The 16,945-nt window shown below is 41.3% G+C and overlaps 1 protein-coding gene across 2 annotated transcripts in view; it reads left to right on the top strand.

The window, feature by feature from the left end:
- BCKDHB (branched chain keto acid dehydrogenase E1 subunit beta) overlaps window positions 1–16,945 on the top strand; it is a 204,968-nt gene that overhangs the window by 16,987 nt on the left and 171,036 nt on the right. For both annotated transcript variants that reach the window (XM_070418189.1, XM_070418190.1), the window contains exons 2-3: window positions 214–291; window positions 4,055–4,123. In XM_070418189.1, the coding sequence (XP_070274290.1) occupies window positions 214–291; window positions 4,055–4,123 (147 nt within the window). The remainder of the gene's footprint in view (window positions 1–213; window positions 292–4,054; window positions 4,124–16,945) is intronic.

Genomic DNA, 16,945 nt, shown 5'->3' with positions numbered 1-16,945 from the left:
TGCCTCTTCAACAGCCCCCTTGAAGTCTGTGTTGCTTTTTTATCTTCTATAGAGGTACCATCATTTTAAATAATCCAATAAATTAATGTAATGTGTTTTCTACCTTCTTTTCTACCTTGATTTTAATCAAGTTGTAATCAACTATTAAGAAATGAGTTATTTTTATATATTTTACTATGTATGAAATGTAATTTAAAATTTTTATTTTTACAGGACAAACTCAGAAAATGAACCTTTTCCAGGCAATAACAAGTGCTTTGGATAACTCATTGGCCAAAGATCCTACTGCAGGTAAACTTCCTTTGTGTTTGCTTGTGGTTGCTGTGTTACTTCAGAATTGAAGATTTACTGGAAATATTTGTCTGGAGGTCAATGGTTAACATTATATGTACCTGAAATTTGTAAAACACCTGACCAAATGGTTAAGGTTCAATAGTCTAATCATGATGTTAACCCATTGTAATCTATTCATTATGGATTAGTTCTCATTTATCTCTAACATCATCAAATTAACTTTCTCTCACAGTATGTATGGTTCCTATACTATACTAACACCTGGATTAATACCTACTGTGCACTCCTGTTTCTCTAGCGTATAGAAAAAATGGAAAGTACCACTTTGTTCAGCTATCCTTCCTATATAATAAACCTAATATGCTAAGTGTCTGGTCAGCCAGTCAAAGCGTAATATGCTAATGATATGCTAAGGCCGCTCAACTGCTTGCTCTGACGTGCACTGACCACCAGGAGGCAGATGCTCCTAACGGTAGGTTAGCTTGTTGCTGGGGTCGGGCAGATTGGGACTGAGTGAGATGGGCTGGACACGCTCTGGAGTCCTCCTCTGGTCCCTTACCTGGATGGCCAACCACCCGCGTCCCTCCCCGTCCCTGATCATGCACCGGTGGGGTCCCTCGGCCTGGTGTGCACCCTCTCGCAATCCGGGACCCCTTGGGGGATGTTGGAGAGCCAGTTTAAGCCCGATCCCGCAGGCCAGGCCGAGGGACCCCACTGATGCACGGATTTGTGCACCGGGTCTCTAGTCTATTTATAAAATCAAGATTTGATTTTGTGCTTTCCTTTAGGTTACATTTTCATTCAAGATTTTTTAAAAATATATTTTTATTGATTTCAAGAGGGAAGGAGAGGGAAACAGAGACAGAAACATCAATGATGAGAGAGAATCACCAATTGGCTGCCTCCTGCATCCCCCCACCCCCACTGGGGATTGACCCAGGCATGTCCCCTGACCGGGAATCGAACCTTGACCTCCTGGTTCATCACTGAACCATGCTGGCTGGGCCAAGATTTTTTTTTTTGAGGAATAACTTTATTTATTTATTTTTTAAAATATATTTTATTTATTTTTTTTATAGAGAGGAAGGGAGAGGGATAGAGAGTTAGAAACATTGATGAGAGAGAAACATCGATCGGCTGCCTCCTGCACACCCTCTACTGGGGATGTGCCGCAACCAAGGTACATGCCCTTGACTGGAATCGAACCTGGGACCCTTCAGTCCGCAGGCCAATACTCTATCCACTGAGCCAAACCAGTTAGGGTGAGGAATAACTTTAAAAGTAATCTTATCAAGTTAAATTGTTAATATAAAAAAGTTGTCCTCCTGCTGTATGTTTTCTAAATTTGATTGGCTGTACCTTATACCTTGGACATCTACTTGAGAATCCCTAGTTTTAAGATCACATGAAAAACATGTTATTTTTTAGGAGGAAGTAAGAGTTAGATTGTTGGATCTTTTTTTGTTTTGTTTTGTTTTGTTAATATTCACCCAAGGATATTTTTCCATTGATGGATCTTATTTTGTTTTGAATGCTGTCTGAGGACAATTAATCTAAATGAGTAGAGAAAGGTGTTATTTTCCTGAGGTCCACAAGTATGGTTAGGTGCATTAATATGACCAGAAGTTAGCTCTATCAATTCTCATTATTTTCTTTGACTTACTCAAGCTCCTCTCAATTTGTACCTATATTATTTTTTTTCTTGCTCAGTATGTCCCACTGTACTTGTCTCCTTTCTGTTTCATACAGTCTAAGTCACAGTCACATAAATGACTGTTTTGTCAGTTAGAATGCTTTGCTTTCAGCTCTTTTGATCAGTGCTTTCATTGTATAATATCCTATATAATAAAAGCCCAGCGACTGAAACGGTGGAATGACCAGAACGACCAGAGACCAGAACATCATGGCCCTCGCCCAGGCTGGTCCCGCCCCCCAGGGAGTGGTTAGGGGTGCCCCTAGGCAACGTGATAGGGTGTGAGTTTGATGGGGGAAAGTCGAAGAAATGGGGGGAAGGTCTTAAGGGTCTGCAGGGTTGGGGTTGTTGGCCTGGTGTAGGTTTGGAGTGTGCTGGGGAAGGAAGAGGAAGTTCCAATTGGAAAATGGCTCAGCATAGTACCTTTCTCATTGAGAACCAGGACAGTGCCAGCTGTGGACTGAATGGGTACTTCTTTCATGAGTGTGCTTAAGACCCACATGTTCATGGCAGTGGCAGTACTCCATCAGCTGTTTACTGATTCCAAATAGTAAACAGCTATCAATGTCAAAGAACAGAAAAATCCTTTCCAACCAGAGGCCCTGGATGTTGTAATGCGAGTGAAGGAAACACCCCTTGAGGAGGAGCTAGAAAAACCAGAAGTATGCAACCAGAGGATCGTGGGATTGTGGAGGACGCCTGGGCGCCTACCGCTAGAACATGAGCCTGTTACTGCGCATGTACATAGTCAGCCCTATAGTCCTCAGTCTCGCAGTATTTGGACGTGACTTCTGGTGGGAAATTATTTCAATTGAGGTTTGCTGTTCCCTTGCGGGAGGAAGATCAAAATTAAAGGTTTCGTTTGTTACCTTGGTTTGAAGTGTAGGAAAATGGGTTAGTGACGAATAAGAAACTTTGGAGATAGTGAAGGGCAGTTTGTCCAGACTGTTGAGAGCTCAGAATTGGAGTTTAATTGGGATAGAAATCCTGCTAATAGCACCTGATGCCTGAAATCTGAGCACTCTACTTTTAGGTTTTTCAGTTCAAGTTTTTGGAGACTGCCTATTAAAACATTCCTGGTTGGAAAGTGCAGAACACCACGGCCCCTCACCCAGGCTGGCCCGCCCCCTGGAGCAGTTTGGAGCGATCAGGCAAGCAGGCAAGTGGTTAGGGTGATCGGGCAGGCAGGCAGAGGTGGTTAGGGGTGATCAGGAAGGCAGGCAGGTGAGTGGTTAGGGGCCATCAGGCAGACAGGTGAGTGGTTAGAGGCGATCATGCAGACAGGCAGAGGCGGTTAGGGGCGATTAGGCAGGCAGGCGAGTGGTTAGGGGCCATCAGGCAGGCAGGCGAGCAATTAGGAGCCAGTGTTCCTGGATTGTGAGAGGGATGTCCAACTGTCGGTTTAGGCCCCATCCATAGCGGGATGGGGCCTAAACCGGCAGTTGGACATCCCCGGTAAGGTTTGCGAGAGGATGCAGGCCAGGCTGAGGGAGCTCCCCCTCCCATGCATGAATTTTGTGCACCGGGCCTGTAGTAACATGTATAAAAAACCACTGGCCAGGGATTCAGGAGCCTGGAGTGTGAATCATGGTTCTGCCTCTTGCTTTCTGACTTAACAAGTTACTTTACTACTTGTATGGCCTCAATTTCTTCATGGTAAAACAAGATGAGATTTTAGATCAGTGGTTCTTTCATAACTGGAGAGATTTTGACCCCCCTTCCTCCTCTTATATGTAACATTGCCTAGAGAGATTTTGGCTATTACAGCTGTGTGTTTGGGGGCAACTGTCATCCACTGGGTAGAGATCAGAAATATGATACTTCTGTATGTCTACAATGCACAGAGCAGGCTGCTACAGCAAAAGAATTATCCAGTCCAAAATGTCCATAATGTCATAATTGAGAAACTTTGACTTGGGTCTATGGTCCAGATCTGTTTCCTGTTTTTTTTTTTTTGTTTTTTTTTTAATTTATTGTCTTGTTTTCTGTTTATATTACTTATTTATCATGGTTACTATTACTTAGGGATTATTAAATAAAACGTGTTCTTTAAACATTGTTTTTCAGTAATATTTGGTGAAGATGTTGCCTTTGGTGGAGTCTTTAGATGTACCGTTGGCTTGCGAGACAAGTATGGTAAGTTAATATCTTTATATATAAACAGTATTCCTGTAGAACTTAAAGATCTTGAGAATATAAAATATACCTGTTATATTATTGCTATATCCTTATTTATATGAATGGGTTTCTTTTTCATTTCCATAGCCACCCATAGAATACTTTGGCCTAGATTTCTCCAAATGTAGCATCCCTTTGATCTGGTTTATGTTACACATATTATAGATTTCAAAATAATCTTCATTAAATGTATTGCTTATCACCTCATTCATATGTCCAGGAATCTTTGATATTATTGTTGCCTGTCTTAGCCAATTTCAGTTCCATTGCCTCTAGTTTAAGATTCTGCCCTATTAGTCTCTGTTAACAGAGTTCATCTTTTTTTTTTTTTTTTAAATATATTTTTATTGATTTTTTATAGAGAGGAAGGGAGAGGGATAGAGAGTTAGAAACACTGATGAGAGAGAAACTTCGATCAGCTGCCTCCTGCACACCCCCTACTGGGGATGTGCCTGCAACCAAGGTACATGCCCTTGACCGGAATTGAACCTGGGACCTTTCAGTCCGCAGGCCAATGCTCTATCTACTGAGCCAAACCGGTTAGGGCTAGAGTTCATCTTTTATTACCTGTGTTAGTCAGGGTTCTTCAGGAAATAGAAGTATTAGGATATGTCTATATTTCTGTGTGTATATGTGTGTATATATATATATATATATATATATATAGATACATATCTATATATCTATATATGTATTTGTGTATCTATCTTTCTATATGGATAGATAGATCTATGTATCGAGAGAGAGAGAGAGAGAGAGAGAATGAGTAATAGAGAGATTTACACACAATTGTGGGGACTGGCAAGTCTGAAATCTGTAGGGCAAGCCAACAGGCTGGAAACCCAGGCATAGTTTCTATATTGCAGTCTCCAGGCCAAATTTCTTCTTCTGTGGGAAATTTGCAGTCTTTTCTCCTAAGGCCTTCAAGTGATTGGATGAGGTCCAGCCACATTATGAAGGGTAATCCTCTTTACTTAAATTCTGACTTAAATGTTAATCACATCTAAAAAATACCTTCACAGCAATATATAGACTGGCATTTGATCAAACAACTGGGCACCATTGCCTAACCAAGTGGATACATAAAATGAACCATTACATTACCTTTCATCCCAGCTGATGGGTGTCTTTTGTTAGCATGTGATTGATTTCTGCCTCTTGCTTTCATTCATTTCATTTGACTCAGACTCTCAGAATGCATTGTGGCCCATCCCAGCCTTCCCAACTCCTGACTTTTTAAGTGAGGAATGTTTCACCTGCACCTACTGTGAGGGATGCCTTTGACCGTTTATTTCCTCTCTTGGTTTTATCTAATCTGGCAAAGCAGTTAAGATGGGGTGGGGGCATTGACATCTATCTTTCTTCTTTCCATTGACAATGCCCTGTAAGGCTCCTGTGTGCTAGCAGAGTAAAGGGTGAGGGTCTCTAAGATATTTTTTTCTAATTGTTGTTTCTTCTTATCCCATTCTTCTCTGAATTCAAGAAACCATAGCTTATTCCACATCACTTACCAGTTGTTCTTCTCTCTTCTCTTTAATAGCAGGTTGACTTCCTGGGTCCTGTCCCTCTGCTTTTGCCTAGTTGTCTATTTCTACCAGCTGTTTAGAGTTTGACATGGTTGGGCCAGTCTCAACTATCTCAAACTATTTCAGTTAGTTCCAGCTAATTTAGACACCTATAAACTTTAGATCTTAAAAAAAGTAAAAGCCTTTATACATTTGACTTAAAAAAGTAATGCATATGCATTGTAGACAATTTGGGAAATATAGAAAAGTATAAAGAAGATGGAAAGAGACAACCTCGAGAAAACCACTGTACATAGCTTAGTTTGTACACTTCTAGACTGTATTTAAATATATTTGCATGTATTAACTAATATTTAAAACACCCAATTACACTTTTGTTTTTTTTCTTAGGATCTTCATCTCTGCTTACATTGCCTGTCTGTTTTGTATGCTGTCTGTTTTATCTTTTAGAGCCTTTAGCATATTAAATTAACCATAGTTGTTTTAAATTCTGGTCTGATAATTCCAATATCCCTACAGTGTCTAGTTCTGATGCTTGCTCTGTCTCTTCTAATTGTTTCATTTTTGCCTTTTGTTATGCCTCATAATTTTTCTTGATATATAGCAAGGCGATTTACTGGGTAAAAGGAACTATTGTAAGTAGGCCTTTAAGGATGTGGTGAAGAAATGGGGCAGGGAGGGGAAGCATACTATAGTCCAGCGGTCGCCAACCTTTCGGACCTCACATATCATCAGTGGTCCGCGGACCACCGGTTGGTGACCACTGCTATAGTCTTATGAGTAGGTCCTCACTCTTTTGGTGAACCTGTGCCTGTGGACTATGAACTTTACAAGTGTTTCTTAATTTTTCCCCCTCGCAGGTGAGACAGGATGGCTAGAGTGGGTTAGAGTTGGTTATTTTCCTTCCCCCAGGTCAGTTAGCTCTGATAATCCAGCAGCCGAGGCTCTGGTTAACTAGTTTCACCTGAAGGCAGACCTTCTTAAGAAGGTAGTGCTTTGGCCCTGGCTGGGTGGCTTAGTTGGTTGAAGTGTCATCCCATACACCAGAAGGTTTCTGGTTCGAGCCCTGGTCAGGGCACATAGGGGAGGCAACTGATCTATGTTTCTCCCTTACACCGATGTTTCTCTCTTCCTTCTCTCTCTAAAAATCAATAAAAACATATCCTCCTCTGATGAGGTTAAAAAAAAAGAAGGGAGTGCTCTAGTGCAGTGGTTCTCAACCTTCTGGCCCTTTAAATACAGTTCCTCATGTTGTGACCCAATCATAAAATTATTTTCGTTGCTACTTCATAACTGTAATGTTGCTACTGTTATGAATTGTAATGTAAATATCTGATATGCAGGATGGTCTTAGGCGACCCCTGTGAAAGGGTCGTTCAACCGCCAAAGGGGTCGTGACCCACAGGTTGAGAACTGCTGTAGTCTAGTGTGTTTCAAAATTGTTCCTTGTCTGCTTCCAGTAGGGGATTTTTTTCTCCAGTATTTACTGTGGGAACCTAGTCCAGCTCCTGGAGGTAAACCTCACAGTGGGGCCTCCCCATTGATGGAGTCTCTTGGCGTTTTTAACTCTCAGACTTGTCTACACTGAGCCTCCAACAATTAGGCAGTTAGAGTTCAGATTTTCCTTCTCGGGCACTGGTTCCTGCGGTGGTTTCAGCTCCTGGGTCTCTGCTTTTGTAAGTTGAGATTCCCTGTATTCAAGTGTCTGTCACTCTCATCTTGGGGGCAGTGGTCTGCTCTGTGTCCTCCCCTCTCATGGGTCTAAGAAGATTTTTCAGTCTGTTTACCTTCTTGTTAGGACAAAGTGTCAACTTCTGAGCTTCTTGCATGTGGAACTGAGAACCAGAAGTTGAAAAACATTTCTGTAACTTCTGGTGACCCTGTGAACGAGTGAGGCCCACAATGTCCAGTCCTCAGCAGCCCTGCTCAGTTCTTGTAGACTCATGCCCATGGCTTCATATTTGTCTTTTTTCTGTTACTTCTTATTTTTCTCAGAATTATTGTCTTGTCTGTATCTGTGTAGTTATATTGCTGAGCAATTTCTAGCCTTCACTGTTCCATTTTCCCTGAGCCCATGTGTGGTAGCCTGTCATATGCTTGTTCAAGCTGATAAGTCTTCTCGTGGCTCTCTGCCCAGGTTTTCATCCTTGCGGCTCCTCTTCTTACTGTATCCATTCTGTCTGGGGCATTTCATCCATGCCACCTTCAGGTCATGCACTAGCAACTTCCGAATTTCCATCTCTAGTCTAGACCTCTAGCCTGAGCTTCACTTCAGATCTGTATATTCAATACTTTATGTATCACTGCACATCATCACCTCAGTGTTCCAGTCACTTCCAATTCAGCATTTTCAAACTCATATTTTCAAATTTAGTTGAATTTATTGTCTCCAACCAGCAGACTCATGCCTCCAAGTACATTTTCTATGTCAGTGAATCTACCACCATCTATTTGGTTAGCTGAGCCAGAAACCAGGGAGATCCTAGTCTCTTCCTTTTTTCGCATTCCCTACTCCAGTCAAGTCCCACCTACACTTTTATCTTCATAGTTTGTCTTGAAAATAGTCTCTTTTTTTCCATTCTCACTGCCCTGGAGTCTCACTTTAGATTCTTAATCATTTCTGCTTGGACAGTTTCATTTTTCTTAGTAATTACGCTCTCTCTAATCCCCTACCTTCTTGCCAATGTGATCATTCTGAAACATACATTTCTTGGTGGGATATATAAAAGACTTTGTGATCTGCCCCCTACCTACCTACCTGACCGCAGATGCAGTTAATATTACTAATATTCCCTAAGCCCCTGTTTCTTTTCATCTCTCTTCCTTTTCGAATGCCATTTGAATTCCTCTCTCTCATCTGATTACCTGGTAAATTCTATTTCATGTTGAGATGGGTCCTCTGACCCTCAAGAAGACCAAGACACTACTTAATCACTGCTCAGATTTTACATCTTGCAAGTTATGTTGTAATTGTCTTTTCACCAAATCTGTGCACCAGACAATTTCTTAAAGGCAACAGGTATTTAAATTGTTTGTGTATTCCTAGCTCTTAACATAGTGTTGGTGAATATTGAGACAGTGGCCTATGGCCTCAAAAAGGGGATTTGTTTATCTTCCTTTAATGATTTTTTGTTGGTCTGATTCTTTTTCTTAAAAAATTGGTTAAAAAAAGGAGAAACTAAGTCCACTGCTTTTAGAGGGCACAGCAGATTTATGTTTATATGACAAGGGGCTGAGCTAATGAATGGCTCTCTTAGTTTTATTGTCAACAACTGCTGTGAATTTTCATAACAGCTTTAGGACTATGATTCCAGGTTGATTAATAGGAACGATTAAGTCACAACTACCGTCTCTAATGAGAGGAGGTGAGCTTCAGTGTCGGAAGTGAAGAATAAAGAAAATTAAGAAGAGAAATAGTTATTAAAAATGCTTTCTGCATATTAAAAAGTATCACTTGCCTTTTAAAAATACTCCTCTGCCCTTTTGAGTGGGAATTTTCATTTATATGGAAACATGTCTGCTTAGTGGTTTTTCCCCAAAGTTAGTTAATTAAAATATTATATTGATATATTGAATGCATTGTATGAAATGACATAACAAAGACAGCATTAAATGACAGCAAAGACAATGTTTTATGAGGGATTGACTAGCTCTCTGGGGAAGGTGGAGTGTGGAGTGGGAACGAATCACAGTCAGTCAATAGGTGGCAGCCTACACTTTGAAATGAGACTGTCCGTGTTGGCATTTTACCAATGTTCTGGAACTGTGGAGAAGCGTTTTAAATTCCATCAAGAGGGAGAATTTGAAGTATTGGGGGTTACTGACATAATACTGTAAAGCTGAATACTACTTAATATAAAAAGAAATTGTATGAGTAAGGACAATGCTATAAAAGCGGTAGATAGAATTCTATTGTATTCCAGATAATCCAGGTGAGTGTGGGTTTAGTACTATTAAACTGCTTTTCTCCTTCCTTGTCCTTTGATAGAACAAAATAATAGGAGTGCTTTGAAGACTTAAAATTGACTAGTATAACTTCATCAACACATTCCATACCAAATAGCAATTTTAAACTCTTTAGGCAAGGAGATCCCTTGATCAGGAGCAAAAGTTGGAATTTGGAGAATTCTAGGGAAGCATTGAGTAGAAGAGGGCAATTAAAGGTAGTTGATTTTAGGGTGTGTGTGATTTTTATGTTGAGTACCACACATTCTTTCATTTATGCTTGAGACAGATTCCACATGCCATATGCAAAATTTGTCCTCGATAGAGCGTGCGTGTGCTTTAGTCAAATAAGACTTTGGTATGTCAGGTTCAGGGTGTGTTTTTATTTTACACACTGGAGGCACGAATTTTCGTGCACTTGGGGGGGCGGGGTTGTCCCTTAGCCCTGTCTGCGCCCTCTCACTGTCCGGGAGCCCTCAGGGGATGTACTACTGATGGCCTAAGCCGCAGTCTGGCCTTCCTCTGCAGGAGGCGACCGGGCAGGTGGTCAGGGGATGGTGCCCCCCCCATCACCCCGCTGCTGCTGCCCTGCCACAGCCAGCCTCCCTCTGCAGGAGGTGACCAGGCAGGCGGGCGATCAGGGGACTGCACCGCCCCCATCACCCTGCCGCTGGCCTCCCTCTGCAGGAGGCAACCAGGCCAATTAGGGGAAGGCACTGCCCCCATCACCCTGCTGCTGCTGCTGCTGCCACCACTGGCCTCCCTCTGCGGGAGGCGACCGGGCTGCTGATCAAGGGATGGTGCCTACTGGCATGGCCCCACCCCCCCATCACCCCACCTCCCCCATCACCCCTCTGCTGATTCTGGTCTCTGCTGCCTTCCTCTCTCCCCCTCATTGCCCTCCCCTCCTTCCGTCCACTGGCATGCACCTTGGCTGGCCTTGCGCTGCCTGCTCGCCAGCCCCCTACCAACTGGTCTTTCCACCATTCGGTCAATTTGCATATTACACTTTTATTATTGGATTCTGTGCTGATATGAACACAACTGGGCTGTGATTCCTAAGGCTGTATTTTGGTCCACTCATTGGAGGAGACTTAGGTGAGAAAATGAACAGCAAAGGACTTACTGAATTAGTCTCCAGGCCTAAACATCTGACTTTTTATGAGATCTGAGGTGTTTCCATTATTGTATTCATTCCTTTACACCAGCTGTGAGCTCTCAAAGCAACTTGGGAAAATGAATATAACCACTTTTAAAAAAAATATATTTTTATTGATTTCAGAGAGGAAGAGAGAGGGAGAGAGAGAGAGAGAAACATCAATGATGAGAGAGAATCATTGAATTGCTGGTAGCTTTAAGTGTTTTTTTACTTCCCCAAAGTCAGGCACTTTAAATTGCTCCTAATAGTACAAGGCCCCTTTGTTTTCTAAAAGTACACATGTGGTAGAATTAAAGAACATGTTTAATGTGCCCTTCTTTTTCTCTCTTCTTTTTTATCCAGTTGAAAGAGTTACCCTAGAAAATGGGATAAAAACATTGACATGCACCGCATGAGCTATGTTAGTTTCCCTTGTGTATTGCTTTGATGTCCTTTTGTGAATTTTCATTCCAGAAAAAGATTTTAGAATCTACTAAAATTAGAATTGGTATAAGTGGTCACTGTATTTCAATTCCTCTAAACATTGTAGCTTAACAAATAACATTTAAGAAAAAAAAGATATTTACTATATTTTGTAGAATATCAGAACAGGAGAGAATATTGAGGATATATCTAGTCCTGTGGATCTCAGCTGGGGTGATTTTGCCCTCTTGGGGACATCTGGCCATGTCTAGAGACGTTTTTGGTTGTCATAACTGGGGCTTGCCAATTGACATCTAGTGGGTGCAGGTCAGGAATACTGACCCATGATGCACAGGGCAGCCCTCTCCCACCAAAGAATTATATGACCCAAAATGCCAACAGTGTCCGGTTGAGAAACCTTGATCTAGTCCCTCTCCGTGGGATGTGGAAACTGAAGTTCTGAGAGGTGAAATATTACCAGTTCACCCACTGGCAAGTGGGTGAGCCAGATCCTGAGCTCAAGCTTCCTACAGCACAGTTCTGAGTTTTTTGAACTACATTGATTTTCCTTCTTATCTATAAGTGAACAACTCATTTATACAAAAAATTAGCTATATAAGGAATATATAAAGAATTTTAATAAACAAAGCTCAAGGGTTTTGATTATTCATGGAATGAAAAGAAGCTGGTAACCCATGTTAAAGTTGTAAAAAATTCTCTTTCTGTGATTCTTTTGTGAACAAGTGTTTTGATTAGTGTATTAAGTTGTTTTGGGGTGGCAGCTGCTGCTTTGACAATATTTTTTCCTTAGTTGGTTAAACAATGAATGTTAGAGCTGTCCACAGGCGATCTCCCTGACATTTTAAGCATCAATGTAATGTCCTCAAGCCAGTTTTTCTCAACCTTATTCGACAATGGCAGGCTTTTAGAATTATTAAATGTGTACACAGGTGCTTAGGAGATAGGCTAGGACTACTGGACTGGGGAAAATGGGACTATAGATCATTATTGTCAGAAAGTATAAAACTGGTTTATCTTTTTAAACATCACAATTAAGAATTAGAAAAATAAAATTATATTTTATTAAGAAAATATAGAGAGAGTCTAAAAGATCTTTTTGTGTTATATTTTCATTGTCAATTGTGACATATATCATATGTCCATTTACTATTAGGTATGATAATGCTAAGTTAGCTTCCCAAATCCGGTGCTGAATCATACGAAAATTCTCTTTCAGACTGGTACTTTATTATTATTTTTTAATTGACATTTAGAAAGAGAGGAAGGGAGAGAGAGAGAGAGAGAGAGAGAGAGAGAAAGAGAAAGAGAGGAAGGAGAGAGAAACATAGATGTGAGAACAAAACATCGATTGGCTGCCATCTGCACACTCCCCACGGGGGATCGAGCCTACAACCTGGGCATGTGCCTGACCGAACCAGGGGGATCGAACCAGCCACCTTTGGTGCACGGAAGAACACCCAACCAACTGAGCCACACTGGCCAGGGCCAGAATGGCACTTTTAACAGAGGAAAAAACACGTGTTTTTTTCTTCAGTATTTAGTATTTCTTGACTTAGAATGCATTAGACATATTTAGCTGTATTTTGGACAGCTCATTTTATAATTTTTATACATTGAAGCCAGTGATTTCTTTCTTTTTTAAAAAATACTTTTTCTGTATTTACAGTTGCTTATTTGATTCAAATATAATTTTGAATTAAGAGGCTTTTCTTTTTAGATCCCAGAAATTATCAGGGCTGAAAGGAGATCAGTATAACAATTTTTATATAGACAATTGAGATTGCTCAGTATCTGAATCCCTGGATTCACCCATCCTATTTTGTTCATCTTGTGGAAACATCACACAGTTCGTTAAATTACAGCTAAGGATGCTGTTCCTTCTAGAAGTTACATGCCTGATGTCTGTGGCAGCTTACTAGTAGCTTTATGTTGACATTGTGCTCAGGTATTGAACTGATGTTGTCACTTACCTGAAATCACGTACCTGTCGCAAGAGATTTAAATCTAAATGCATAGGTTATTACAAGCTAGACATTCTGTGCTTTAATTCTAACTTGGAATTCCATTGGGTAACACCTTCAATACAGTTTTAAAGTCACATAATAATTAAATTCACCAGGAAAAATGACTTTTCCAGTCAAATTGGGAGTAGCCAGTAAAAACAGTCCTGCATGGACGACAGCATTCATGCCATTTGCCAGATATTTGTTGAGCAAGACCCATGTAAAGTCTTAGAGCATTGAAGCACAGTGCTTTTGTTTTCTGTCCCTGTTTAGCTTTGATGAGGTTCTCAGTTGTTTTGATTGGCAGAGGGGATGAGGGGTGAGTTAGGTAAAGGTTGGCAAATATCATGTGCTAAGGAATCACTTGGGAAGTTTGTTGGACAAAAAGTTTTCAGTTTCTTAGTGAGCAGCTACACCCAAAGGCAGCTTTAGCAATGAAGCGCGTGACCTTCTCCAGTGGCACCCTGCCATTCCCCCCCCCCCCCCCCCCCCCCCCCCAGGTCCTCTGGCCATCAGCCAGAAGTGGTGGCATCTGGCCAACCTTAAATTACTCAAAAGATTCTTTTTCTGTAGTTTTGGCTCCCAGACACTCAAGCATCATTGGTAATAAAGGATTTCTCCTCATCGCAGTCTCTGGGCAGGCTGTTCATTTAACCCTCTTCTTTTTCCCTTCTCGTGTCTGCCAGCTTGGAGTCCAGCACAAACAAAGATACTTATTTCTAAGCCAAAAGGAAACACACAAACACAGTATTACATTCTTAATTAATCAAGATCCTGTTGACGGTGAATTTGAGCATTTCGTTCTTAAAAAGTGGAGGTTCCTCAAAACTCAAAAGGAAACTTTTACATCACTTTAGGAACATGTTAATTCTTAAAGGAAGAAAGAACATATTAAATGGCATAAACCCATTATATATCTATTCAAATCTAAATTAAACAGTGATAGGATAGACATTAAAAAGTTCCACAACATTTTCACAAATTCCTTAGTCCAGTAGGTCACCTGGATCCTTTGCTGAAGAAGGCACCTTTTCTTTTCTTTTTTTTTTTTTTTTTTAAAATTTGTTTTTATTGGTTTTAGAGAGAGAGGAAGGGAGAGGGATAGAGAGATAGAAACATCAATGAGAGAGAAACATCGATTGGCTCTTGCATGCTCCCTACAGGGGATCGAGCCCTCAACCTGGGCATGTACCCTGACGGGAATCAAACCCGTGACCCTATACCAGCTGGGCGAAGGCACCTTTTCTTTTGTTAAGTACAGAGTCTGTGGATTTTATGCCCATGGATCATTTAGCCATTTAGCTTTTAGTTATTCTGTGTGTATATGGTTTTATGTTTATAGCGTGGTCATAATGTTTAACGCTATATAAAAAGAGAAAAGTTATATATCATGGATTACAATTATTGCACAAATTGTGTTCTCTTAAATGGCTTCATTCACCCAAGAATCTATTGAAAGTGAATCAGGTGGGGAACCAGGATCCATTGTGTGCCTCTAGTCTACCCAGTCTCTCTTGATTTCTCTCAGATACTTGTAAGTGGAATTTGAGCCAGATAGTCTCCATGAAGTGTCTCCCTCATTCAGTTCTTGCCAAATTACCTTTATTTGCTCTCATATCTAATTTATGCTATTATCTTTCTATTTTTTTATTTTCTTATTTTTTTAAAAAAAATTATCTTTATTGTTGAAAGCATGCTATTTCTTCAGGCCTGGGGCAGCTGACCACTCAGCTTTAGCACCCATTTCACCTAAAAATTTCACTAAAGTGCAATTTCAGTAAAATGTGTTTCCTAGGCTAGGTGATTCTTGGCTGTCAATGTTTATTTTACTCAGGAAGCAATAGGCAAGTTACTGCACTATCTTTCACTGTTTAAATTTTCTTGTATCTGTATAGTACTGCTGCACTTATTTCCACTCTACCCATTTCTCTCAGAATAATCTCTGTGTTGCCAGGAATTACAAGATCAGAGGAAAGACATTGTTCTTTGTAAGAGTTATAGATAGGTCCACGACTTTCAAGGGGAGAAGAGTCTAACATATCAGGATTTCCTGCTAAGTTTTATTTTCATAGGTACCTTCTGGTAGTATTTTCTATTTGGTCTCTATTGGGGTTTTGTTCAACAGCTTGAGCCTTTTCTCCCTAATTTCTGGTGGACTGCTAAAAGATTAAGTCCAGTAGTTAGCATTTGATGTATTTTCTCCCTTCTGGACCACACGATACTATTTTGCCCTTGTGGGTCTCTTTTGTGGAGTCTTTAACAATTTTTTCCTGTTTCTCCTTGCCTGTCTTCTTCTTGCCTTCACTGTGTATGCATCCTTAAGTGGTATAGTGTCTATCCTCTAGAGAATAGGCAGAGAGAGAGAGAGAGAGAGAGATATCAAGAGGCCTTTTGGATGGTGCAACAACATAAGGATCTATGAACCCTTCCTTTGCTAACATTGTGGTATCAGGTGCTCAAGATGACTTTAATTTCCATTAATTCCCCAAACCACCTCATGTGTACATAATCCTATATAATAAAACCCTAATATGCCAATCGACCGAACAGCGGAATGACCGGTTGCTATGACGTGCACTGACCACCAGGGGGCAGACGTTCAATGCAGGAGCTGTCCCTGGTGGTCAGTGCGCTCCTACAGCAGGAGTGCTGCTCAGCCAGAAGCTGGTGAGTGTAGCAGCCGTGGTGGGAGCCTCTCCCACCTCTGTGGCAACGCTAAGGAGCAGTGAGCCGAGTGGTAAGGAGCCTGCCGCTAAGGAGCCTGCCGCTAAGGAGCAGCGAGTGGAGGGGTAAGGAGTGAGGGATCCCGGACTGTAAGAGGGATGTCCACCTGCCGGCTTAGGCCCGATCCCCTTGGGGATCGGGCCTAAGCCGGCAGGTGGACATCCCCTGAGGGTTTGCGGACTGTGAGAGGGTGCAGGCCCAGCTGAGGGAAACCCCCTGCCTAGTACACGAATTTCTAAATCAAAACAATGGTCTTGCTATGAAAATGTAAGATTAAGACAAGCCATCTGACTTTAATCTCCAACTAGAATGCTTCTCCTAAGTTCCTCCTACATAGATAGATATTCTGGAGTTTCTGCTGCTTGGCAACTCCATCATTTTCTGTTTGGGTCATTTTTTAGTTTCTGCAGAACTGGAAGGTTGCCACTCAAAATAGTCCCGGGTCCATTCAAGCATGTGATATGACTTGTAGGCCAACTGCTGCAAGTAATGATGAATATGAAGGCAGTGATAGGTTGAAGTGCTCTCAATAGAGAAAGGCTGGCATTGACTGTAACCATTGCCACATTGACCAGTGGACACAAGGAAGTAGGTGATTAATATTAAAGTGTCATCTGACAAGCAGAAAAAATGTCCCTGAATTTGATCGTGGGTTAAGGCACTTCTTTAATATGTCCTGGGATTACTCAGGTTATTTTTCAGGTTACGGAGACCAACTTACTAGGCGTGGGTGCTTGTGGAGATGCTGTCTGAGGAAGATGCTTTTCAGTTGTGTGTATACATAGGTGGGATGAGTTTGAAATCGGTCTCCAGCCAGTGACACCAGGATTCACTTCATAGCACTGCTTCTCACCCTTGCCTGCATGTTGCAGTACAGATGCTTAGGTCTCTCCTCAGAGGTTCTAAGTTACTGGTCTGGGGCATGGCTAGATGTTGGAGTTTTAAAATGTCCCTAGGTGATTCAAATACACAGCCAAGTTTTGAGAATTGCTCTAGAAGT

This window comes from Myotis yumanensis, unplaced genomic scaffold (genome assembly GCF_028538775.1).
Source record: "Myotis yumanensis isolate MYYU_CA2020_CCGP unplaced genomic scaffold, mMyoYum1.0.hap1 SCAF_6, whole genome shotgun sequence".
Taxonomy (NCBI): domain Eukaryota; kingdom Metazoa; phylum Chordata; class Mammalia; order Chiroptera; family Vespertilionidae; genus Myotis; species Myotis yumanensis.
Note: the sequence above shows the minus strand (reverse complement) of the source record. Positions and strands in the feature narration are given on the sequence as shown.